The 26932-nt window shown below is 42.3% G+C and overlaps 1 protein-coding gene across 5 annotated transcripts in view; it reads left to right on the top strand.

The window, feature by feature from the left end:
• The window catches only part of EVL (Enah/Vasp-like), a 161722-nt gene that overhangs the window by 11855 nt on the left and 122935 nt on the right, over positions 1-26932 (top strand). For 2 of the 5 annotated variants that reach the window (XM_087447955.1, XM_087447953.1), the window contains exon 1: positions 7483-7572. The exons of 1 other annotated variant lie outside the window; for it this stretch is intronic. In XM_087447955.1, the coding sequence (XP_087304081.1) occupies positions 7559-7572 (14 nt within the window). In that variant the 5' untranslated portion in view covers positions 7483-7558. Of the gene's footprint in view, positions 1-4536; positions 4652-7482; positions 7573-26932 lie in introns of those variants that run through there. 2 more of the 5 variants (XM_087447951.1, XM_087447956.1) reach the window with 2 other exon arrangements.

Genomic DNA, 26932 nt, shown 5'->3' with positions numbered 1-26932 from the left:
AGTAGAAAAACACTTGAATGAAATTGTGAGTAATTTGTTAGAAAGTTCCCCTCTGGTTCAGTTTAAACAAAGGTTGTGTTAAGTTGTGTTGGATTTGGGGGTTCTGCTTCTGGCAGTGGTTTATCAGGTTGTTTGGACCAGTCTGCTAAGAACAAGAGAAGATGAGGGCCGGCCCCGTGGCTTAGCGGTTAAGTGCGCGTGCTCTGCTACTGGCGGCCCGGGTTTGGATCCCGGGCACGCACCGACGCACCGCTTCTCCAGCCATGCTGAGGCCGCGTCCCACATACAGCAACTAGAAGGATGTGCAACTACGATGTACAATACTGGGGCTTTGGGGGGGGCGGGGAGGAGGATTGGCAATAGATGTTAGCTCAGAGCCGGTCTTCCTCAGCAAAAAGAGGAGGATTAGCTCAGGGCTGATCTTCCTCACAAAAAAAAAAAAAAAAAAAAAAGAACAAGAGAAGATGAAAGTTAAAAAAAAATCAGTTTGAAGGCGTGGGAGAGCTACATGGCAGAAAGGATTTGCAGAGCCAAGATTTGGGAGAGGATGGACAAGTAAGCCTGACATTTGGCACCATTTCTTCCCTTGAAGCAATTGTCATTGCTGAAATTGTCAACTGAGAAGATGATTAGAGCTTTCGACAGATTCATGGGACTAGGGAGATAAAAATTGGTGTTCAGAGCCTGCCGAGGAGGAGGAGGCCTAATAAATACCTCAGGTTTTTCTTAAAGGCTCTGCTTAGGAACAAAGGTGAACCAGAAATAGACTGGCGCTCTCAGGAACTAAAGTAGTGCTTTGAATCATCTCAATACCTGATTATATTAAGGTAACCTGGGGTCGTTTGTACCCCTAACCCACCTGCCTGTCAGAAGCAAAAGTAAATCCCCTCTAGAGGAGCCTCAGATTATCTATACAGTTGTCATATACAATGAGTGCCACTCAATCAGAAATGATCACAAATACGAGAAGATAAGACTTAACCGACAACATAGACAATAGGAACAGACATAATGAAATCATCAGACTTGGATTTTGAAAGAGCTATGATTAGTGTGTTCAAGGAAATAAATGGTGTTGCACCTTTCCTTGTTCATCATGGCCATCTTAGCTCAGGGTAACTCCAGCTCCAGACAAAAGGATTTATTGTTTGTCTGTGGTGGACAAGTGTGAACAAGTGTGTCTGCCTGTATTTGCATGGTTGTAAACAACTTTGCTTAATCCCATACTGGGTAGCTTTGAGGTTGGGACAGGAGAGAAATTGGAATGATGATCAGAGGCGTTTAGAATTTAGAGCTAGAAGAGCCCCTGGAGGTCAAGACTTTAACCTTATGCTTTTTATGTTTGAGAGAAGTGTGCGTTGTGATTGGTTTAGGCAATCTGAACACTTGTAGATCTTATTTATACAATAAAGGTGGTGTTAAATATTTAATCTAAACATAATTTCTATAGATGTGAATACTTTAAAAATACTTTAAAATTTTAAACTTACTATAGTAAATGTGAATCTTTTTTAAAGTATAGCCTTCTCCGTATTATAAATACATAACTTCTCCTTATTTATCTGATTTCATGTATCATATCTGCTTAAATTTTTACTTGAAAGGTATATATTGAGACCTACCATATGTAAGACAGTGGGGTTAGGGATAGAGCTACAGACACAAGTGAGAGTTGGGCCTTAAGGAGTATAGAGCCAAGAAGGGGAGCATGGGGCATCTGGGATGAAAGTGCCAGAAAAGAGGTATGAACAACGCAATTGTTATGTATTTATTTTTGTTATTATTATTATTATTAGTTTGCATTTGCACTGGGCCTAGGGGAACTGGCAGAATTTTGACTGGGCTAAGGGATGTTATCTTCTGTTCTGGTTCTTCCCTTTTGCACTTCTTTGAACTGGTTTATTTTTTCTTCCAATTGGCTTTTCAGTTGCTTAAAGACAATGGTCTTCAGAAAGTCTTGCCTTATCTTAGTTAAATGTCCTTGGTTCTTGCAGTTACTTCTGATTTATCTCTAATTAGTGGCCTTTTTGAGGCCTTCCTTTCACTGAGCTCTGACCTGCTGAAGTCCCATTAGCAATTTAAAAATTTGAATTCTTGGCCAGCCCTGTGGCTTGGTGGTTAAGTGCGCGCGCTGCGATGCTGGTGGCCCAGGTTCGGATCCCGGGTGCGCATCGAGGCACCACTTCTCCATTCATCCTGAGGCCGAGTCCCACATACAACAACTAGAAGGATGTGCAGCTACGACACACAACTATCCACTGGGGCTTTGGTGGGAAAAATAAAATAAATAAATTTAAAAAAAAAATCTTTAAAAATTTGAATTCTTTAACTTTGGCTTGCACACAGAAAGATGTGCCTGACACACAAGCGAAATCCTTTATGCCCAGTAGGAACGTAGCACACCTCTGAGCCTGCGTGCCTGTGGACAGATCAGAATCAGATGCATCCACTGGTTCTGCTCCCTCTGCCAGCGGAGATTTCTAACTGAGCAGCTTTAGGGTACTGTTTACAAACGCTTCATTTCCTGGGAAGAAGGAGAATGCTCTCCTTGAGTTGTGTCACTATGCAAAACAGAACTGTAAGCAACAGACTGAATCAGATAAAAGGAAGAGTCCCAAATAGAAGAGCAGCACTAGAAAGAGAGCCAGCTGGTCCCTTCGCAAGAGCAGAGAGTGATATGCTTCAGAGTGTCCAAGTCTGTGGGTGATGAGGCAGTATGATTTTGAATCACACAGATAGATAATTGTTCACCAAATATTTATTGACTTTCCTGTGCTATTGCTGGGCTATGAGTAGAAGACATGGTTCTCTATACATGTGGTTCAGTCCCAAGGAGATAGAGCACAGGTACCTCAAGTTTAGCACGTCTGAAACTGGGCTTGCTATATTTATGAGCAATTGATTTTTGACAAGGATGCCAAGACAATTCAGTGGAGGAAGAATAGCCTTTTCAACAAATGCTGGGACAACTGAATATCCACAAACGAAAGAATGAAGTTGAACCCCTACCTCATGCCGTATACAAGAGTTAACTCAAAATCGATTATGAACTTAAAAGTAAGAACTAAAACTTTAAAACTCTTATAGGAGAAAATATAAGAGTAAATCTTAATGGCCTTGGGTTAGGCAATGGTTTCTTAGAAATGACACCAAAACACAAATGATACAAGAAAAAAAAAAATAGGTAAATTGTTAAAAACTTAGGGGCCGGCTCAGTGGCATAGCGGTTAAGTTCGTGCGTTCCACTTCAGTGGCCCAGGGTTCGCTAGTTTGGCTCCTGGGCGCAGACCTACTCACCGCTCATCAACCCATGCTGACGCAGCGTCCCACATAGAAGAGCTACAACTCTACAGCTATGATAACAACTATGTACTGGGGCCTTGGGGAGAAAAAAGAAAAAAAAGAGGAAGATTGGCAACAGATGTTAGTGCAGGGCCAGTCTTCCTCAAAAAAAGAAAAAAATTAAAAGCTTATATGCTGCAAACCATGCTATTAGGAAAGTGACAAGACAACTCATAGAATGTGAGAAATTATTTGCAAATCATATGTCTGATAAGGGACATATCTAGAATATATAAAGAGTTACAACTCAATGATAAGACAAATGACCCAGTTTGAAAATGGGCAAATGATTTAAATGGACACTTCTCTAAAGAAAATAGACAAATGGCTGATAAGCACATGAAAAGGTGCTCAGCATCGTTAGACATGAGGAAATGCAAACCAAAAGCATAATGAGATACCACTTCACACGCAATAGGATGGCTAGAATAAACAAGACAGATAGTAACTAATGTTGGTGAGGATGTGGATACCTTGACACATTGGGTAAGTGGCTATGTGAATAAATCTCGTATTGGAACCGTCTTACATTGCTGGGGAGAATGTAAAAGGGTGCTTTGGAAAACAGTTTGGCAGTTCTTCAAAATGTTAAACATTGAGTTACCATATGTCTCAGCATTTCCACTCCGAGGCATATACCCGAGAGAAACTAAAAGATACATCCACACAAAATTTATACATGAATGCTCATAGGAGCATTATTCATAATAGCCAAACAATGGAAACAACCCAAATGTCTATGCACTGATGAATGGATTAACAAAATGTGGCATATCCATGCAGTGGAATATTCAGCAATAAAAAGGAATGAAATACCAATATTGATACAACATGGATGAACCTTGAAAACATGATGCTAAGTGTACGAAACCAGTCACAAAAGACCACATGTTATATGATTCCATTTATATGGAGTGTTCAGAAAAGGCAAATCCTTAGAGACAGAAAGTAGATTAGTAGTTGCTGGGGGTTGCGGTGGGAATGAGGAGTGGCTGCTGACGGGTGTGAGGCTTCTTTTGGGGATGATGAAAACATTCTCAAATTAGATTGCAGTGCTGGGCATACCATTTTGTGTATATACTAAAAAAATCATTGAATTGTGTCGTTTAAATGGGTGAATTTTATGGAATAAAAATCTGTTTCTCAATAAATCTGTTTTTAAAAAACAACTGAATTCATTGCTTTCCTTCCCAGACTTGTCCTCTTCCAGAATCCTCATTCTCAGTGAGATACACTCTGTGATCCAAAATAGAAACCTGGAGGCTTGATGGAGTCATTCAGTTCCTTCTCGCCACATCCACGTGGACAGGTCGTTATCATTTCTTCCTGCTTAAAATCTCTTTGTCCCCTTCTCTCCAGAGCCATGATACTGATTTATCAAGTCAGGTCTTCATCTTCATTAAAATGCAATAAGTACATTCCACTTTCGTTCTCTACCTCTTAAAATGTCTCCTCTGTACTTTGTTAAATTGTTAATAATCAAATCTGAGTTAATGTTCTCCTCCTAAGTTTCTTCAGGATATTTCTCTGTCTTTCTGGATAAAGTCATGACTCCATAGCATAGTATATAAAGTCTTTCTTGAACTGGCTTCTCTCTGCCCCTCTAGATTGATTTTCTGTGTTCTCCTTATTATAAAGAACCTACCCTCACATGTTCTTTTCGTATGATATTCTTCCTGATTGTAATGCCACATTTCAAGTTATCAACAGCCACATGTGGCAGATGACTACCATGTTAGCACAGATTATAGAACACTTCCCTCATTGCATCATAAGCACTCAGTAAATATTTGTTGAATGAATGAATGTAATCATAGCTGTTACTTATGACAGGCATTGACCCAGCTTCTGCTTTAATATTTTCACTGGTAAGATGTTCTCTGGGTTATGAGGCAGCATATTGGATTACTAACCCAGCCCTAGTATCTCTTCCTTCTTCTTCTTTTTTTTTTTTTTTTGTGGGGAAGATCAGCCCTGAGCTAACATCGATGCTAATCCTCCTCTTTTTGTTGAGCAAGACCGGCTCTGAGCTAACATCTATTGCCAATCCTCCTTTTTTTTCCCCCAAAGCCCCAGTAGGTAGTTGTATGTCATAGTTGCACATCCTTCTAGTTGCTGTATGTGGGACGCGGCCTCAGCATGGCCGGAGAAGTGGTGTGTCGGTGCGCGCCCGGGATCCGAACCTGGGCCGCCAGTAGCGGAGCGCACACACTTAACTGCTAAGCCACGGGGCCGGCCCCTCTTCCTTCTTCTTCTTATACTTAACTGGTATTTGCTTCTCTGAAATTTCTGCTGAGTGATCCAAGTTTCACATCATCCATAACAGCACCCATGTTATTAGTATATGGCGGTTATTTCCTCGAAGTCTGCTTTGCCCTAGGTTAAACACTTTGCTCTCTTGAGCCTTGTATAACATAGTCAACAGGCTCCAGTTTGTCAGTGGTTCTTACCAATTGTTGACTCCAGATATGGTGTGACCAGTGCAGCATTCAGGGCTTTATCAACTCTCTTTCTGATACGTACATTTCAAGGCGTCCAGCCCTAATTGTTTTAAGTTTCTGCATCTGGCACGAAGTTCCAGTGCCAGTAACAGGCGGAAAGAATTATTCATTGAATGTATTTTGAACCAGCTTAAGACTCTTAGGGGCTGGCCCAGTGGCGCAAGCAGTTAAGTGCCTGCGCTCTGCTGCGGCGGCCCGGGGTTCACCGGTTTGGATCCCGGGCGTGCACCGATGCACCGCTTGTCCAGTCATGCTGTGGCGGCGTCCCATATAAAGTGGAGGAAGATGGGCATGGATGTTAGCCCAGGGCCAGTCTTCCTCAGCAAAAAAAAGAGGAGGGTTGGCAGATGTTAGCGCAGGGCTGATCTTCCTCACCAAAAAAAGACTCTTAAAGATTTTTTGGAGAGGAGTATTTTCTGTTACTGAATTTGTGATCAAATAAATTCTAATCATTCTTGTCTGAAATTGGTTCTTGCTTCACTGCTATTAAGGCAGTTCTTTTATTTGAATCGTAAAAATATTTGATCATTGTAGAAAATTTGAAGACTAGAGATAAGCCAGAATAAGGGGGAAAGTACTCGTTATCACGTCGTCCACAGAGCCACTGTTAGCTTTCTACTGTGTACCCTTCTTTTCCTATGGCCAAACATTAAAAAAAAAATGTATATATTGCAGATTTGTACTATGTGTACAGCTTTGTAACCTTTTTAATATACTGATACATCATGTTTAATGACATATTGTGTCATTAAATATTCTAGAGCTTAACTTTTTTCAACATTTTATTGTGAAAATTTTCAGACTTAGAAAAATTGAATCATCCAGTAAACACACACATACCTACCACCTTTTCACTGTATTTGCTTTGTCACTTCTCTAGCCATATATCCATCCCTCTCTCCTTCCATCAGTTTATCTTATTTTTTTATGTGTGCGTGAGGACGATCAGCCCTGAGCTAATGTCCACGCCAGTCCTCCTCTTTTTGCTGAGGAAGATTGGCCCTGAGCTTATATCCATGCCCATCTTCCTCTACTTTATATGGGATGCCACCACAGCGTGGCTTGACAAACAGTGCATCGGTGCGCGCCCAGGATCCGAACCTATGAACACCGGGCCGCCGAAGCGGAGCATGCACACTTAACTGCTGTGCCACTGGGCCGGCCCTTATCTTATTTTTTTAAGAGTTTAATTTTTTAACAATTCTGTAGTATATCATTGACTGGAGGTATCTAGAATGTTTAACCAGTTCTTGTTGTTGGATATTTAGGTTATTTTCCATTTATATTATGGTTGTTTTTTCATTCTTGAGTTTTGAGATTTTGTTACATATTCTGTATATAAGTCATTTATCAGATATATGATTTGCAGTATTTTCTCCAAGTCTGTAGTTTGCCCTTTCATTTTCTTGGTAGTGTCTTGAATTCAGCACATATATTTTTAATTTTGATGAAGTTCAGTTTACCAGTATTTTCTTTTATGGATCATTCTTTGCCTAACTCAAGATCAGGGAGATTTTCTCTTATGTTTTCTTCTAGAAGGTTTATAGTTTTAACTCTTATGCTTAGACTGTGATCCATTTTGAGTTCATTTTTTTTTTTATTGTGGTAACGTTGGTTTATAACATTGTATAAATTTCAGGTGTACATCATTATACTTCTGTTTCTGCATAGATTACGTCATCTTCACCGCCCAAATACTAATTGAGGTCATTCTTATGTATGGTGTGAGGTAAGTGTCTAAGTTCATGTTTTGCATGTAGATTGCCAATTATTTCAGCCTGGTTTGTTGAAAAGACTATCCTTTCCCCACTGAGTTGTCTTAGCACCTTTGTTGAAAATCATTTGACTGTCCACTCTTTCATTTTTAACTTGCTACAGCATAGAATAAATCTCTCATTTCTCGTTTATTCTGCTTTGCCTCTGTTCCTGATGGCTTCACTCATACCAAGCATTTTGGAAACAGTCCAGTTCCCATGGTGGATCTCATCTTGATTGTTGATGATAGGTGGCAGAGGTATGAGAGAGTTGTAAAGAATTGGGAAAATACAGATAGGAGAGTTCCTTGCTTCTTGCCCCTTCTCCTTTCCACCGAGGTTGGTTATTTGCCTAGGAAACTAAGTGATAACTATATAACTGTGTCTAATCAGTGAAACTTTCACAAGAACAGCAATTGAATAAATGCTTTAACTGTGAAAAAACATCTTCTGGCATGTACTAGGATATTAGCAAAGCTCAGAAAACTTCCGTAAGACTAAAAATTAGTTTTTCCCAGTGCTCTCTCTTTTAAAGTCAGCTTTCTCTGGGAAATAGTTTAACCCCTTTCTATAGTTTGTGAAAATGTGATAAAATGTGAACTCTGAGTTCAAAAGTGCAGCTTGGTAAGATCTAAACTCTATTTCTTAATTAATGTTCTTAATAATAGCAGCTGTAGGGGAGGAAGACAATTCCTCTACCCTCTAGGTCCTTCTGGCTGGCCTAAGAATTAAATTGACATGAGACAGAATAACAGGAGAAAATCAAAGGAAGTTTTATAAGGTGTATACATGGGAGAAAGCTGGAAAAACTGAGTAACTCGCCAGAATGGCCAAGGTCGCCACCTTGAATACCATTTTCAGCTAAAGACAAAGGAGGATGTTGGGGGTAGTGGTGTGAAACTTCAAAGGGGAGGAAGGCAATTTACATGGGGATGGAAATGGAAATGTTTGTTAAACAAGTATTTGCTGGACTGGCTATAAACAATGTTATCTTATGGTATTAGCTCCTTCCTGGAACAGGCCTTCTCTCTTAAATTCTTTTAGGCAGTTAGGGGGAAGGTCAAAGTTTCTTTCAGAGTCTTTTGTTCTTGAAAATAATCAAGCCAGGGCCAGCCCAGTGGCTTAGCGGTTAAGTGCGGGTTCGGATCCAGATGCGCACCGTCGCACCGCTTCTCCGGCCATGCTGAGGCCGGATCCCACATACACCAGCTAGAAGGATGTGCATCTATGACATACAACTATCTACTGGGGCTTTGGGGAAAAAAAAAAAAAAAAATTAAAAAAAAAAATCAAACCAAAGAGACACATTTTGAGGTGGCCAATTCTGATCCCCCACACAACAACAATAGCTTGTATTCATGAGTATTTTTCACGTCAGGCACTTTTCTAACCACTTAACACACATTGTCTCATTGAATCTTTGCACAGTAACCCCAGAAGTGGTTACTGTTACTGCTCTCTTTTTATGGATGAGAAGCCTGAGGCACAGAGAGACAAGTGACTTGCCCATTTGGCTAGAAAGCACCGTGCCCAGCAGGTCCCAGGCTGGGGTGTCATGGTACCATATTGCTCAAAACTTCACAGCACTGGGGTTCCGGATAAACCCTGTTTAACCTGCAGTCCAAGCCTTCAGTTGGTACTCGATGTTCCCCGTCTTCGTTAGCGCATTCATTTTTTTCATCACTTGTAAACATAGTTGTCTGCCTAAGTGAACTCCTTGGGCATTTCTTGTATGGCTAACATAGATATCTGACTTCTCATAGAGAATTTCAAGCTTTGAGGAAGTTAAGAAGCCAGAAGGAAAGGATAATGTGGATGTTTAGTCTTCACAATTGAGTTTCTGTTGTCAGTTGTTATTCTTGCCTAAAGGGCAGGGTGATGGCCGTTCTGTGCTTATGGATCAGCATGTAGGCTCATCCTTTATGTAGTAAAGGTCAAGAGATTGGGATGTTTTACTGCCACAGTTGGGCATATGGTATTTGCTCAATGTCTGTTGACCAGGATGCAGGATTTTGATTCTGGAAGAGGAAGGGATTAGGATAGGGAGGCTAGTGGGAGTGGGGATCAGAGTAATGGAGATAGATTTGAAGTCAGTCATTTGAGGAAGGGGGTGAAAAGAATGCTGGGCTTGGATTCAGGGGCATAAGGGTCTAAGCCTGGCTCTGCCTCAGCTCACTGGTGATCTTGGGGAATCACTTCCCTCCTCTGCACCTCATCATTATCATCTATTTGTGACAGGAGGGGATTGAACTCAATGATGTCTAAGAACCCTTCCGCTTTAGTAGCCTGTGGTTCTGTGGATCTTTGACTCAGGAGGACAGACCTATTCAGGGTGCTGGACATCCAAAATTAGGGCAGAACTGAGTCACGTGAGGCCATAAACATAAATATTTCCTTTTCTTGGTTGTTCAAATTAGGGAGAAGTGATCCTGATGTAAGTAAACTCCAAACTCTACTCCAGGTATCAGCTTCTGGCCCTGCCCTTGATTAAGTAGGGTTGAAGGCACTCCCTCCTCACCTTTCCCAAAGAGAAGCACTATATACAGTTCCCTTTCGGTTATCAAGCATGGTTGGCAATGCAAGGCTTGACTTTGCTTGAGTTCACTTAACTTCTTGGATCCATAGTTTCCCCTCTGTAAAGTAGGGAGAGTAATCTCTGCCTGGCCTACCATGGCAGGTGATTCTTTGGCTGTGGAAGACAATGTATGAGAAATGCTTTTAAAGGATTCTATAAATGTTAGATATTATCAAGGTGCTCCTCAGTGGGACCGTGGATGTCCAGTTATGAAAGGGTGTCAGCTGGTGGCACCTCAGATAGTTAGCACTTCCTCTTAAACAGTGAGAAGAAGCAAGTGTTTCTGTCTTTAGCATTAGGAGAACAAAACCGAGATCACAGGCACCCAGCTCTTGTGCCAGCTAACTCCTCCTATGCTGTGCAGTCAGGACAATGGGCTGAACCAGACCAGGGTGTCTTGGGAGGCAGTGATTCAGTCAGATCAAGGCAGACTTTATTTTCAGGTAGACAGGGATTAGGCTATTCTGGGAAAGCTCATGAAGGTTGGTAAATTGTTACTAATTAATAAAATCTGCATGTTTATCGGATTTTAGAGGCTACCTAAGTTTAGTTTATTGGAGCCAAGAGGCTATAAAATAAACTGACCAAAGAAACTCCCATAATAATCGTAGTAAGTTGTCTTATTCATACTACACGAAAAGCTTTTACATAATTATCTCATCATCCCAAGAGGTAGGTAAATATAATTTTTACTTTATAGGTGAGAAAACTGAGGCTCAGAGAAACAACTTGTCCAATGTCACAGTCTGTCACAGGCAAACCTGGGACTAGGGGGAAAGAACTCATTTTTATTGAACTTTTGCTAAATGCAAACTGCTTTCACATTTGCTGTCTCATTTAATCCATATGATAGTCTTATGAATTGGTACAGTCCCGTATGGATGAGGAAACTGAAGGTCAGAAGGGTTAAAAATAAATTGTTCAAGGTTAAAAGCAAGGAAGTGACAGAGCTGATTTTTTTTTTTTTAAAGCTTCAGTGCATGGTTGTGTATCCTAGTTGTTAGTTTAGTTCTCTATGTGAGCTGCTGCCACAGTATGACAACTGACAGACGGGTGGTGTGGTTCCATGACTGGGAAATGACCCTGGGCTGTACCAGTGAGAGCGCTGAATCTTAACCACTAGACCACCAGGGCTGGCCCCAGAGCTAATATTTAAAGATTTTATTTATTTTATTTTTTCCCCCCAAAGCCCCAGTGGATAGTTGTATGTCGTAGCTGCACATCCTTCTAGTTGCTGTATGCGGGACTCGGCCTCAGGATGAACGGAGAAGTGGCGCCTCGATGTGCACCCGGGATCCGAACCCGGGCCACCAGCATCGCAGCGCGCGCACTTAACCACCAAGCCACAGGGCCGGCCCCAGAGCTAATATTTAAATCCAACTGTGTTTGGCTCCAAAACTCAATACTGCTGCGCTGTATTGCCTCTCAGTTCATTTATTCCTTCATTCATTCAACAAATATTTATTATATGCCTGGCAATGTTCCAGGCCAAGGATCTCACTCTTCTCAGCTTACCCTTTCTGTTTCCCATGGATCTCTAATTTGAGATATTGCCTATCACATTAATGCTGTTGGAATAGAGAGTGTGTTCATGTTGCCCAATTATCTCTATGATGGGAGGGTATATATAAAAGTGTTATTGTTTTTATAAAAATCATACCCATTCATTGTAAAAATTCAGCAATACAGAAAAGTCCAAAAAAATAAAGTACAAATGACCAGGGGATGTCAGTCCTCTGGAGATAAGCAGTTGATGGCACTTTGGCTAACATGCTTCCAAACATCTCTTTATGCACATATATACACCCACACAAAAGCATAATAATAATGGGACAGCTGTGTTTACTGTGCTATTCCACAGTGGCTCTGTGTTGAGCAGCTCGACGTGCATCATATCATTTGATTCTCACCAAAACCCTGTGAGATAATAATGTTACCCCATTTTACTCAGAAGGAAACTGGTGTTTAGAACAGTGAAGTAATTTGCCCAAAGTCAAGTAATGGTAAAAGCTCTCTGAATCTAAAGATCGAGTAACTACTATGCTATGTTGTATAAAATGTATATGATAGTGCATAAATGAGAATACACTATGTGTGCTTTTCTGTAACTTGCTTTTTTGCTTGATTTGTGGAGGTGTTTATTATACAACAATAATTCACAATTTGTAATAATCTTCTATTATGTTTTTACTCAACAATGGTAATGTCTGTGCAGTTAATATAGGTCTGTGTTTATAATGCTCTTTGTAAATACTGTACTTTATCTGACTGATCCCTTGTTGATAGATATTTAGTTATTCCCAGGTTTTTGCTATTTTGTCGTATAGGAATCAACATCTTTGTGCTCTTTTGGTTTTAACTTGTTGCTCTGTAGTGGGTGAGGGTTCACACTCAAGTCAGGCAGCCTACGTCTGAGTATGATTAGCTCGGCCACTTTTGGACTGTAATCCTGGGCAAATTATTTCATCTCTCTGTTCTTCAGTTTCCACACCTATGAAAAGGGAAGAATAATAGAACCTAACTCCTTGCCACTGCCCCAGGATTAAGTTAATTGACCCCTGTAAAGTAGGTAGAGCGGTAGCTGGGACCCAATTACTGCTCCGTAAGTGTTAACCCCTCTCTATGGGGTGGTGGGTGGTGGTGGAGATGGAGATAGGAGTTCTTCACTTGAAGTGCCACGGATTGCATCTGGGGAGATGTCAATGGATCCCTCCAGCTTAACGTGAAGAGGGGAGCACCTTGAGAGGGTGACTCTCTTGCCCTGTGAGGCCATCAGCTTGAAAGTTTGTATTTTCCAGGATCAGCAAATGCGCTTAGGGCAAAAAGGGGCTTCTGTGCTCATTTGCCTTTTTAGACTCCTTTTTTTCTCTTTGGTTTTAGCCTAGAAATTCCTTACCATCTTGACAGCAATTGGATGCCTTTAGATGTGTTGTTTGTTTTTTACCTGGCTTTTTTGGTTATTGTCACTAGAAGGGTTGATCTATAAAACCTTGTTCACCGTTAGTGGAAGTGGGAAGTCGCTCTGACCTTTTCTTTAAATTTCAGTGCTGATCTGTAATCTTTAATCACATCATGGCACTTCTGGAAGATGATAATATTTGTGCGGCACACTCGGGAGTTGGATGTAGCTGCTTGCAGTGGGAGTGACTGGCTTCGGGGGCTGGGACTCTGGACTCACTGACTATGGGGGATCCAGATGCCGGCTCACCTGGCCTGGTGGAGGCACACCAGTTGGGGAGCACAGCTTGAGTGGATACAGTTATGAAGAGAACTAAAACTCCAGCTAAAGGGGCTAGATGCTTTTTAGAGAGAGAGCACAACACTGACAAGGTTTCCTATCTCTTTTGCCCTCCCCGTAGTAGGTGTAGAACTGTGTTTCTCCACCTCAGCACCATTGACATTTTGGGCCAGATAATCCTTTGTTGTGGGGGCTGCTCTGTACACAGTAAGATATGTAGCAATATCCCTGGTCTCTACCACAAGATGCCAGTAGCGCTCGCCCACCCCCAGTTATGACAGCTAAAAATATCTACAGACAGTGCCAAGTGTCCCCTGGGGGTAGAATCACCCCCAGTTGAGAATCACTGGTGTTAGAGCAGTCAGTGGTTCTCAGACTTGGACATGCATCAGAATCCCCTGGAGAGCTTGTGAAAACACAAATTGCTGGGTTCCATCCTTCCAAAGTCTCTGATTCAGTTAGTCTGGGGAGGGGCTGAGAATTTACAGTATGCCAAGCTCCCAGGTGATGCTGATTTGTTTGGTGGAGGACCCTACTTTTCAGAACCACTGGTGTACAAGAAAAGCACTTAAATTAGAAATCGGGAGGCTTCAGTTCCAATTCCATCTGAGTGTAGTGTGACCCTAGGCAAGGTGTACTATGTTTTTCTCTTTCTTTGGTCAAAATGAGGAGATTGGACTGACATTTTTCTTAGGTCACTTACCACATTAATGAAATCTATGAAAACCTTCAAAATGCATGTTCTTCTGATGGAATACAGTGGTTCTCCAGGTCTGGTTCGTTCAATGCTTGTGTCCTTTTTGCCCTCTTTTCTCTTTCTTTCTTTTATTTAGCATTTCCTGTGGGGTCCAAGGAAGATACTGTCATAGGAGAGTGAATGGTTTGAGAATGAGGCTTAGAAGGTAATCAAGTGCTCGTTTTTTTCACGTTAGCAAGAATACATCTTTAGAAAAGCACTGCAGTTCCAAATTTAGTCAGCTACCCGGGCAGTCCTAGCTCGGCAGGAGCCATCCATGGGAAGGTCTCAATCAGCGTGTCCCCGTCCCTATTAATTTAAACACCAGAGTTCTAGGCTGGGTGTCGGAGCTTTCTGCAGGAAGGGATATATACACCATTGCAAGACTCGTGCAGATGGAACTCTTGGAAACTAAGAAGCAGTGCTATTTTGCATGAGGAAAAACACCACCTTGTACATTTTAGTAGGAAATCAGAAATAGAGAAAGCCTGATTAACAGAAATAAAATGTGAGAAAGAAAAACTAGCTTTTTGAGGGAACAGAATACATTTGTCTAAAGCAGGACTTCTCAAATTACAAGTCTCTTAGGCGTATATTCATGCAGTTTCTTTATCATTATCTCTGCCTTCCCTCTAACTCCTTCTCCAGTCAGAACATGTGTTAGATGATTTTCCTTTTTAGCGTTTGTCGATTAGGAATGGGTGGCGTGGTCAGGATTGGTGCCTGGACTCCAGACCTTCAGTATTCAAAACATAGGAGCGCTACTCTCTTTGAGAGCGGTCTGGGTGCCTTCAGACCTGTGTGGTTTGATTTTAGATGCATATATTTATTTGCCTCCCTGGCTTCAAAATAAAATGTCTTCACCCCTGCCTTGCCAGTAGGTGCTGGAAATTCCCACAGTGTTCATTCATTTGGTCTCTCCTATGGTCTGAATGTTTGTGTCCCGCCAAAATTCACATGTTGGAATCCTAACTCCCTATGTGAAGGTGTTAGGAGGTGGGGCCTTTGGGAAGTGGTTAGGTTATGCGGGTGGAACCCTCATGAATGGGAGCAGTGCTCTTATAAAAGAGACCCCATGGAGCTCCCTGGTCCTGTCCACCATGTGAAGTTGTGATGAGAAGTCTGCCACCTGGAAGAAAGCCCTCTCCTGACCGTGCTGGGACCCTGATCTCGGACTTCCAGCCTCCAGAACTGGTAGAAATAAATGTTTGTTTATAAGCCACCCAGTCTGTGGCATTTTGTTATACCACAGCCTGAATGGACTAAGACAGTCTCCATCTCTGAAGGCTACCACTGGGCCAGTCCCCAGAAATTCCTATCCTCATTTAGCTTTTTGAAAGACACTTAACATGCCACAAAGCCTTTGGAATCCATTCATTCTTTCAGTTCTTTAGAACAGTTAACTAATTAATTTTTTGTTTTATTCATTCCAATTCCCTAGCCTCTTTGGAAAATACAGATATGAACAATACATTCTCTGGTTTATTAGATTTCTTCTTTGACTTGATATTATTGTGCCAGTTAGTGTGGGTTGGGTTTATATGTGTCTCTGTAGTGAGTTTGGTTTGTCACTTCCAAGTACTGTTATAGTGAAAAGAAAAGGATGATAGGAGTGGGTTTGTGAAGTTAGGGAATTAGAGTTAATTATGGTAACTGCCTCAGAATAGCCAGAGCCTGGGGGAGGGGCTCTGTGAATCAGCACCTGTGAATCAGATGTTCTCTTGTTCATCTTTAAGAGACCCACAGGGCCGGCCCAGTGGCTTAGTTGTTAAGTGCGTGTGCTCCGCTACTGGCCGGCCCGGGTTCGGATCCCGGGCACGCACCAACGCACCGCTTCTCCAGCCATGCTGAGGCCGCGTCCCACATACAGCAACTGGAAGGATGTACAACTATGACATACAACTATCTACTGGAGCTTTGGGGAAGAAAAAAAAGGAGGAGGATTGGCAATAGATGTTAGCTCAGAGCTGGTCTTCCTCAGCAAAAAGAGGAGGATTAGCACGGATGTTAGCTCAGGGCTGATCTCCCTCACACAAAAAAAATAAAAATAAATAAAATTTATTAAAAAAATATAATAGTAAGAGACCCACAAGGGTGATAGTTGGAGAAAATTCAGAGCAGCACTGAAGGCTGGAAATTCTGGAAAATAGGGCCCCCCAAATTTCAGGATGATTTGACCTAAGAAGACTAAGCAATAGTTTAGAATAGACTTCAATCATTTGAAGACTTTTCACAAATTAAGAGGATATAAATGAGACAGAAGCATAAATGGACCAGGTAGAGAAGAACTTCTTATCAGCCAGTTCACTGGAATGGGTAATAAGCTAGGCTTAGATACTTTAAAGGTATTTTAGGAAAATTATCTAAAACTTGGAGAAAAGGCAAAATGATTATTGAGTGTCCTTTCAATATCACTCAAGAGGATTGTCTAGCAAGCCCATCTAAGGGACCTCTGACCTTGGAGAAGACTTACTTCTGTAAAGTTAGATGTTAACCTGTAGAAAATTGATAAGTTACAAATGATTTTTGTCCAGTAGAGATCTAAATGATTTCTAAGTAGAAAAGATAACTTCAACGGTTATGTTTTAATTGCCCTCTAGGACATTAACCAGTTATGTATCTAATTTTTTGCAAGAGTATTACAGCATTCTTTTTTTCCACTGACTCTGTATATGTATGTTTCTTGTATTACTTTTGAATCAGCTTTGCCATCCTGCTCATTAATGAGTTAAATCAGTCCTTGAGACATGCATACTGTATATTTGTATGAGAGTTATGTTTTTAGCTTTCTGAAATTATACTTTGACAGCACTGAGGACATATTGAGGAGATAAGCATCTTAGGTGGCTTACCCAGGAGTGAGGTTTGACTGATTTAACTTCCAGGTCTTTTCAGCTGTGAATTCCCACAGTTATGGGTGTTTATCTAAATTCTCTTGGTCACTTGGATGGTAAGTTGGATTTATGGATCATCTAATTATATGGCCTGGATGAATACTTAAAATTCCTGCCTTATCAAGATCTCAGATGGCACAGAGTGGAAAAGGATAATTTCTTTTGTCATTAATAATAGTGCTATTGGGGGCCGCCCAATGGTGTAGTGGTTAAGTTCACTCAATCCACTTTGGCAGCCTGGGGTTCGCAGGTTCAGATCCCGGGTGTGGACCTACATACTACTCATCGAACCATGCTGTGGTGGTGTCCCATATACAAAAGAGAGGAAGATTGGCACCGATGTTAGCTCAAGGACAGTCTTCCTCAGGCAAAAAGAGGAAGATTGGCAACAGATATTAGCTCAGGGCCAATCTTCCTCACACACACACACACAAAAATAGTACTATTATTTATTTATACAGCACTTATAGTTGACAAAACACTGGCACACCTACTATTGTATTTGATCCCTGATTTCTTTGTGAGGGAGCAGGACAGGAATTATCCACATTTTATAGGTGAATAAGCTGAGACTGACAGGTAAAGTGACTTGCCGAAGGACACTGAGCTGGTAAGGAGTGGAGTTAGGACCACAGCCCCGCTGTGCACACTCCAAGCTCACAGGCAACTGTGTGATGGAACCAGGATTCAAGAGGATCTTGATAAGAGCAGTGAGTTGAAATGGGAAAAAACCCGAATGCTAACAGAGTAACTGTAAAATCCTGTGCCACAGCTTCGGACAACTGGCCTGTTGATTTACCGTCGCTGACTCGCATTTTACTTTTTGAGGATGTGTGGTCTGTTCCTGAGAGTTGGCAAGGCCTGACCTGTGTCTGAATCTTCTTCACCTCCCTCTCCTCAGGGCTAGAGTGGTGCTGGACACATAGCAGGTGCCAGTGTTTCTGGATTGCGTATGTGAATTTGTTTTACGTGCTTTTGTCTTCTTGATTCTCCTCTATTCCTGGTAGGACTTTCTTGGCAAATTTCTGTCTATCTGGGTGACATTGGAACAGCTGCACTTGTTCATTCAGAAGGATAATCTGCCCTTTTATTTGATGCTTGCACCAGAAAGAGGACTGCTGACTTAGTCCAATTTCATCTTTTTATGAAATCTTCTCTCTAAATCTACAAACCCCTGATTCATTAACTCAGCAGATATTTATTGAATAAATCTGGGTGCCAGGCCCTGGGATAGAATGGTAAGGACGAGGCAAGAGCCTTCCTCTCATGGAGCTTACACTTCCTTTGGCTCATGGTCCTGGTGGTTTTTAGTATTTCGGTTGAAACATTCTCAGTCTTTGCTTCATTAGTAATCTCATGAAACAACTGAGTCGTGAGAAAGACTCTTTCTAAAACATGCCTGAAACCCATCAACTTCTCTTCTGTCTGCTGCTGCCATTGGAGTCCAAACCCAGCATCTCTCTTACCTGGCCTGTTGCCACAGCTTCTCCCCACTTCCATTTTTCTTCTAAAAACGAAAATCAGGTCATATTACTCCCTTGCCTCAAACTCTCCAGTGGCTTCCCTGGCTGGTAAAGCCCTGCTTTCCTCTCGGCCTTCATCTCCCTCCGCTCTCCTTCTTAATTCCCCGTTCCAGGCAGGCTGTATGAGAGACAAGTGCCGAGGTGTCTCCTCCCACTTTAGGCCTTTGTACCAACTCTTTCCCCTGCCTGCAGTGATCTTCCCCTGATATTTGCACAACTGCCCCTGCTTGTCATTCAAATCCAGCTTAAATATCACTATCTGAGAGGGGCCTTTCCTATCACCTCTTCTAAGTTTAATAGCCCCCAGTCACTCTGGTACATTGCCCTATTTTATAATCTTTTTCTTAGTCATTCATTATCTGACTCCCTTCATTAGAACGTAACTACCATGACACTGGGGCCTTTAGGTTATTCACTGCTGTCTCTGCAGCACCTAGAATAGGGTCTAGCACATCGTAGCCTTCAGGTATTTGTCGAGTGAATGCAAGGGTAATTTTCAATAACCTGGTACAGATATTTAGAGAGTGCTTATTTGGTGAGAGAGGTTGATGTAGACAGCAATGCATAAGTAATACCAATAAACTCCTACTTTTGAATAGTGGTAGACTGAAAAATGTAATTGGCTTTGCTTTATGGTAGAATTGGGGGGGGTAGCTTTTAGTTTAAATAGAGTTCTCAAAATGGAGGTAAGGGGTGGCTTTATTTAAAACTTTTGTTTTAAAGTTAAATTTAGTCACTGTAGAAGTTCAGTTGAATTATGTAATTTGGGGGAAAGAATTAGTTCAGAGTGTAGGACTCACACATTTCCTGTTGATTCAAGAAGTGGTTTTTTTGTTTGTTTTTAAATTTTTGAAAAGGTTAATTCAACTGGAATAAAAGCACATTCAGTGATTTCAAAAAGTTTCTGACCAAAGACCTACTATATGCCTAGGAATGTGCTGTGCCTTGTGAAGGCTTAGAAAGGACCAAATACAAGGGTCACTGCTATGGGCTCCCCACAATTTCAAAGTAGAATTTGAGGATGGTGGTCCAAAATTATGATGGATTTCTCTTGAAGCTGTATTTGCATAGCAAGTGTGTTGTTTTTACTTGGATGGGGGTTCTGAGGGGCTCAGCTCCTCAGGTCTCCTCTTGCTAGCCCCCATTTAGTCCCTGTCCCTAGCAACTCTCATGTGGTCAGGGGCCTAAGACATGTAATGGACAAAGGTTACTCCTCAGTACAAGATGATGTGTGAGATTGTTTAAAAATAGCTATTGATTATCATAAGAATTCCAGAGTTTTAGAGATTACTGTAGGTTAGTTTGGGTCAGGAGGGGAACTCGATGGAATTTTAAAACATGTGCAGTAATATTAACTACCATTGATTGTGGTTAATGTGTGCCAGGCATTTCATCTCTGCAGTATCCCTACAGACGTGCTTTTGTCCCATTTTAAGATTAGGAGACTGAGGCTTAGACAGGTAAGAATTTGCCCAAATCTTCTCAGGTGGGTAGTAGTAGAATTGGATTCAGAACCACACTTTCCATAACCATTGTGGAGAGAAGGCAGAAAGCTCTGTGGACACGCATGAGTAAATGTGCGGGGCCAGCGGGGAGAACACCCTGGATCCAGGTTGGCGATTGTGGGAGGTGTGTGGAAGAGCTTTATGCCATGCTGGGTTGCTGAGACTTCATTCTGCAGACAGTGAAAAAGAATTGTGTGTTTTTAAGCTGGAAGGTGCTAGCGTAGGTGACTGTGTGCGGGAAGGGAGTAAGACTGGCAGGGAGATCAAGTAGAGGTGAAGAGAGTCTTAGTTAGGGTGCTAGAGGGGAGACTAGGAAGAAGTGGGCCACTGAGGACACTCTAAAGTGCTTCTTGTTACCACTCAGCCCTCTGCTCAGTGGAAAAATCCACTGGGCCATGAGAAAAGAATTGTATATTTGGTCATGACTGTAACTGATTTCCATTTATGTCTCCTGCTATTTGGTCTCTATGCAGCACAGCAGTGAATGTGCACGTCCATAAATGTCAGAAGAGCATTCCTGTTTCCTTGATTGGAACGTTAGACTTGATTTTGCAGCACATTCATCATGGCTGTGTGCCTGCAACCAAAAAAAAGTGGGAGAGGAAACCTTGGTTGTGAGGCCTCAAACCCACGGGACATCAGGGCCTTAAACCCTCAGATTGTCAGTCTCCAAAGGGAGTGTGATGAGGATTCAGTACCAACAAATCATAAGTTTGCTGTCTTGGGAAATTGACCATTTCACGTGGAAAGACATGTTGCTTGCAAAACTAAGGTGCACGTTAAGCTAAGGACACGGGTTTCAAGTATCCTTCTCATTTAGCTTTCCACATTGTCAGGGGCCTGCGGACACCACATGTTAATGATCGTGTTGTTATTCATTGTCTCCATGTGTGTTTCTCTGGAGAAGCTTCGGCAGCTTGCACGTCCAGTGACTGCAGTAGGACAGTGTTCTGCTACAACAGCAGGCCCAGTCAGGAGGCTTTTATTCTTAAGAGGAGACTAGAAAGACAAAGTGAGTCCAGATTAACTAGGCTGAATGTGACGACGTGTAGCTTGGAGAGCCCCCCAAAATGTCAGCGCTGTTGGGCTGTCAGGTCATCTAGGCTGAGTGTTTTCACCTGGGCCTGTCCCTGGTGGAGGGAGGGAAAGCCTAGCAGCAAGGACTCGGGGGCTCTTCCACTCCCTCTTCAACCAGAACTGTCTCCTTTTAGCAGTTTTATGTTCATGTTGGTTTTATGTTACGTGTAAGTGATATATAAAAAAATAAAAGGCTAAAAAATTAATATTTGGCTATTCCTTAATGTTACAAAGGGAGCATAAGTCCAAGAGTAGGAACATGCTTTGTCTGAGCCTTGAGTCGTTGGTAGATGACCTGGGATGACTTTCTTTTTTTAAAACATTGTGTGGGGCCGGCCCTGTGGCTTGGTGGTTAAGTGCGCGCGCTGCGATGCTGGTGGCCCGGGTTCGGATCCCCGGTGCGCATCGAGGCACCACTTCTCCGTTCATCCTGAGGCCGAGTCCCGCATACAGCAACTGGAGGGATGTGCAGCTATGACATACAACTATCTACTGGGGCTTTGGGGGGAAAAAATAAAATAAATAAAATCTTTAAAAAAAAAAAATAATAAATAAATAAATAAAACATTGTGTGGTCACAGAAGGGCCGTTCAGGAGAGAAATGGAGCAGTCAGGAGTCACAGACCCTCACTTATGTCCCTATTCCTGCCACTTTGGTGCTATCAGTTATCCAGTGGTCCAATGGGAGTGCCTAGCCTTTGAAGCAGATGCTTTTCCCAATCTGGTCCCAAGGCAGCGTCAACTCAGGTTTCCACCCTTTACTTCCTGGGGCAGCTGAGGCACTCTCAGCCCTTAGCAGTCTCTTGCCTGGCCATGAAATCTGGGGATTAGCTAGGGCCAGCTGGATGAAAGAACCCCAGAGGGTCACCATGTCCCAGCCCCATCTCGGGGCCTCAGGCTGCCTGACAGTCTATGGAATAAGTCCTCTTCTGGAGGCAGCCTGAGGCAGTTGGATCATTGGTATCAGGACACCAAGAGGGCACAGGGGTTAAAATGTTGGCGTTAAACCTACCTAGGTCCAAGGCATTGCTCTGCCACTTAATAGCAATATCCCCTTGAGCAAGTTACTTAACCACTTTGGCCTCTGTTTTTTTGTTAGTAAGTTGGGGAATCTCCTAAAATTATGTCTAAAATATACTTGGTGCTAGGATTTGGAGATTTTCACCATGTCTGTCAACTCTGCTCTCAACCAGAACCTTGTGAATTGCCCTAAAAGATATAACCCGCTCTCCAAGAGGAGATTCTTGAGTCACTGGTGGAAAATAGGCACAAAGTCCAGAGGTTCTCCATCCCACTGGGCCTCTGCCACACTGGACCTGCCTGGTGGCCAGGGTAAAGCACATAAGGCCAGTTCCCACCATGCCAAATGGCTAGGAGTTAAGCCCCCTGCTGCTCTCTCCATACCTTGCAAAGAGTGCCAGGAATGTAGGTTTTGACCTTTAGACCATCCAGCAAATTCATCAAGTAATTATTGAGTGTCTGCTGTTTACTAGTCCTGTCCTTGGGGCTAGGAAGGACTGGTAATGGGGTGCTCTGGGATCTCCTTTCCCTCGAGAAGCTTACATCTACTTGATTACCAGCTGCCCCTACCCCATACATCTATGACTATATAACCAGGTAGTTTAATAAATAAAAATATCACATAATTATATTTGGTGTGGGCAAATTCTTCTTCCTAAGACTTGGGTAACCTCTACCGCTTTTTTTCTTTTTAGCTTAGGATTTAGGACAGTGATTTTATACATATATACGTACATATTATATATGTGTGTTTGCACACACACACACATCCCTTGTCCTGAGAATCACAGGACAGAAATACCTTGCCCTCCCCTTCCCCCCGAAAAAAAATTAAATGAGCTACCAATGAACAGACAGAACACTTCAATGAGGAGGGTGGCCGCACCATAAAGAAGAGCCATCCAGCTATCAGTGCTGTCAGTAAGAGACTACCTTGTGAAGTAATAAAATGTTTCTATGACTTTATATACTTGATCCACAAGTCCTACCTTGTTGGATCCCTACAACTGTCCTGTTTGAGAAAGCCAGGGGCAGAGTGAACATTATTCCAGTTTTGCATGCGGGGAATCAGGGGTCAGAGAACTTAAGTAGTTTGCCAGTGATCACAGAGTTAGTAAGTGGCAGACTGGAGACCTAAACTCGGGTTGTTTAGTGACTGTGACTCTCCTGTGTTTTCTCTTGTATCATGATTCTGCTGAGAAGCTGCCGTCACTGGAGGGTCTCAGGCAGAGACTTGTCAGGAATATTGTGGAAGGCATTCTGGATCAGCTTAGTTGATGATTGCTCTATGGTTTGAGGGACCACAGGACTCCCCAAAATATCTTCCTCACTAATCCGTCTGCCTCTATTGGCCGTTATCACTTGGTTTCGAGTCAAGCTCTGGACTCTCACTTCTCTTCGAGATAGAGATAACGTTTGAAGAGGGGTGCATCATCCCAGAGCACCTTTGTGTAAGTACAAGTACTAGATCGCTTTTCTCCCTGATAGAAAGTGGAGGCAAAAGGAGATTTATTCAGCAAGCCTTTATTGAATAACTCCTCTTTGTCGAGCTCTGTACCAGACACTAAGAGTACAGAAATTAATCTCACACAGACCCTGCCCTTGAGAGCCTCATAGATGTGTGGGGCAGGCAGAATGCTGTAATGCGGTGCAGTTGGCAGCAGAGAGATCAGCCAACTATCCTGGGGAATAGTTCAGGCTCCTGGGACGGAGCAGCTGAGGGGACAGTGTGGGCCGCATGGAAGGGTGCAGGTCATGTAGGGAGCAAGGAATAATCTGGGCCACCTGGCCCATGGACCAAAGAAAGGAGGTCCTAGCATATTTTGGGAACTGGGAATGTCTGGCTGAATTTTTGGGTTTGTGAATGGAAGAAAGAGTTCGAGAAATAAGACTTTATGTGCTGGGCTGAGATGTTTTTACTTAATCCTGTGGGCACTGAGGAACTAGTACAGGGTTAAAATAAGGGGGTATCAAAATCAGATCTAGAAAAATTGCTCTGGCATATTTTTAGAGAAGGGATGGAACAAGAAAGACCGGTTACTAATACAAGAGATTCAGTGAGAAATGCTGAAGGCTTGAGCCAAGGTAGTGGGCGTGGGAGTGGGGAAAGGGTCAGACTCAAAGAAACCTTTTTGAGGTAGAATCAGAATTAGTGACTGATTATATTTGTGATGTGAGGGAGAGGAAAAAAGTCAAGTGACTCACAGGTTTTTATTTGAGATCTCTTTCTCTTATTTTATAAAGATTTGCAATTCCAACACAGAAGATTCTCCTTAATGGCAACTTTCAGAATACAGCCTCAGCTCATTTGCCAGATCTTGCCAGCTTGGGCTTTACAAACTGGTAAACATTTCTCTTTTATTGGCTGACATCTTGTTTCCTTTTTCTTAACTTCTGTTCTGAAATTATTACATCAATTTTTGTACTTTAAGGAATTGATAAGAGCCTGGTACACATTAGACACTCAATAAATGAATTATCAGATGAATGAGATCACTCATCACGGTTGACCTACAAGGTCGTGTTGTTCATGGTCAAGTGGTGGGCATAAAATGTGACTTCTGTGATTCTAAAGCAGCTTATGCATTTGTGCTAAGATAATGTTTGGTAGTGGAAGGGTAAAATACAAAGTTCTGAAGAATTTTCAGTACAATGTAGCTCGGTATCACTCTACACTGTTCACCGACCACATCGGTCATACTTGATTGTTATAGCAGCAACAGCCACAGGAGGATAAGGTAACTGGGCAGATGGCAGTGGAACAGGTTGCATTCTGATTCCTGTAAGCTTGTGTCCCCCACCCCCAACCTGCAAAATTCTGTGGGGGTGGGGGGAGGATGTGTTATGTGTTTTTACCCAGGATCCCAGACATGCCCAGGGTTCGACTTTTCTCTTTGGACTAATCCAGCTCCCAGCCTGGAGCCTAAGCATACACTGCATTAATCAGACTTGCTGGAATGATCACATGGTTTTCTAGCTGCCTCCCCTGTTAGCTGCTGCTTTTCAGCAGCTGGCAGAGCTGGAGGCTGCAGGCCCCTGTCTGCAGAAAGCCTTTTACTTCAGAATATTGGGGGAGTGTGGAAACCCCACCTCTTTTTTCTGCACTTTGCACCATCTAACTGACTAAATGGTTGTCCTGCAAACCAAAAAGGCTACCAGACAATCTAAGGAAATTGTCTCTGACTAGGTCATGTTTGCATTTGAAGAATTCAGGTATGTTCTGGGTTTCCTGCATCAGTCTGCTGCTGGGTTTTTGTTCTCGCTAGGTTTTTGCTGTGTAATGACAGCTTAGGCTCTGGCTGGTGCTCACAAAAAAAGGATTCTTCTCTGCGTTTAGTGGGGTTTATCTAGGCCAAAGGGGTGGGAGGTGCAGAGGTGGTGCAGGTCAAGGGTGTTTACTGCATGCACGAGTGCAGCATGGATAATTGGTTTGATCGTGTGTAAATTTGCCGAGGACCCCACCTTGTGCCTCATTTGCACTGCTGTTGCTGGTGTAGAGTTATGAATACAGAATAGCAACTGTTTATTCAGAATGAGTCTCTTGCTATCTTCTGTTTTTCTTCCTTTGTCAAACTCATGGAGTCTGCTGCTCTTTTGAAAAATGCTAATTCTAGCAGTGAAGGTGAAGAATTCTGCAAGTCTGTCTGCTTAGTTGAGATTTGGTTTTGGCTCTGATTTTCCTCATTGTTAATAGTGATCTCATGGCTGGGCAGTTTTCTGGGAAGTGCCCTGATATGTTTTGTTAACGGGGTCCTTCTTTGCTTTTGTAAGCTTTTCAGCTGCTATAATTATTAATGCTCCCAATTAGACTCTTTTATGAATCTTATTCCTTTTCTTTCCTCCATCTCTTCTCCAGGAATCTATCTATGGGTATGAATGTGGGAGGGGATGTTCCAGCAGAGATAGTTTCTAAGAAATGAAAATGAAGGAGGTAGAAAGAGAGGGTTATCTGATCATTCTTGAGCGTATTTCCACCTCTTTGGAATGTATGGAAGAGAATACATATGTGTATGTCTGTTTCTAACCTCTGACGGGTTCTCATGTCTCAAATGGAATTTCTGTGTGTTTTAGAACTGAGCATAAATACTACATTGATAGGCAAAGAAGTGATTGTGTGGGAACCTCTACAGGCTGTTTTTGTTCCCTCCAAATGTTGCTGCAATAGACATTAAAATGATACTAGAATAACCACCTTTCATTATTTGTAAGCAGAAACTAGAGACTTTTTAATCAAAATCAAGAGAGTAGATGAGAGGATCATCAGATTTCCACAAAGAAAAGCAGAGCTGCAAAGGTTATCGCCTGCCTGTTCTGTAAACTTGGGGCCTTGGATCCAGGAAGTTATCCTTTGTTTAAGAGCGCATCTCTGCATTATTTCTAATGGACTGGGCTTGTGAAGAGGACGTTCTTTCCATGTGGCAACATGCTCTGATGCTATGGGGCCTGTGCCCTTACACAGTGACCAGAATTTGTTTTATGATAGTTCCATTAGATAACTAACAAGAATTTATTTAACACTTGACATGTTACAGTAGATAGGTCCCTCAGGGAATGAATCAGGAGTCCTGGGTTCTAGTGCTAGTTTCAAAACTAGCTTTTCTGATCCTTCTGAGAGTTATACAAGAGGTTTGTAAATTGTAGAAAGTAGTACAACTGTGAGGTTCGTATTTTATTGTTAGCATTTATTCTAGATGGAGTAAGCCTTAGCTGCCGCGATGAACAGAGCTTGGAGCCTTTCACACCCTTCCTGGTTAGGGAAAAGGGATG

The sequence above is a fragment of the Ceratotherium simum genome, chromosome 24 (genome assembly GCF_057802395.1).
Source record: "Ceratotherium simum simum isolate JZ-2026a chromosome 24, ASM5780239v1, whole genome shotgun sequence".
NCBI classification, from domain to species: Eukaryota; Metazoa; Chordata; class Mammalia; order Perissodactyla; family Rhinocerotidae; genus Ceratotherium; species Ceratotherium simum.
Note: the sequence above shows the minus strand (reverse complement) of the source record. Positions and strands in the feature narration are given on the sequence as shown.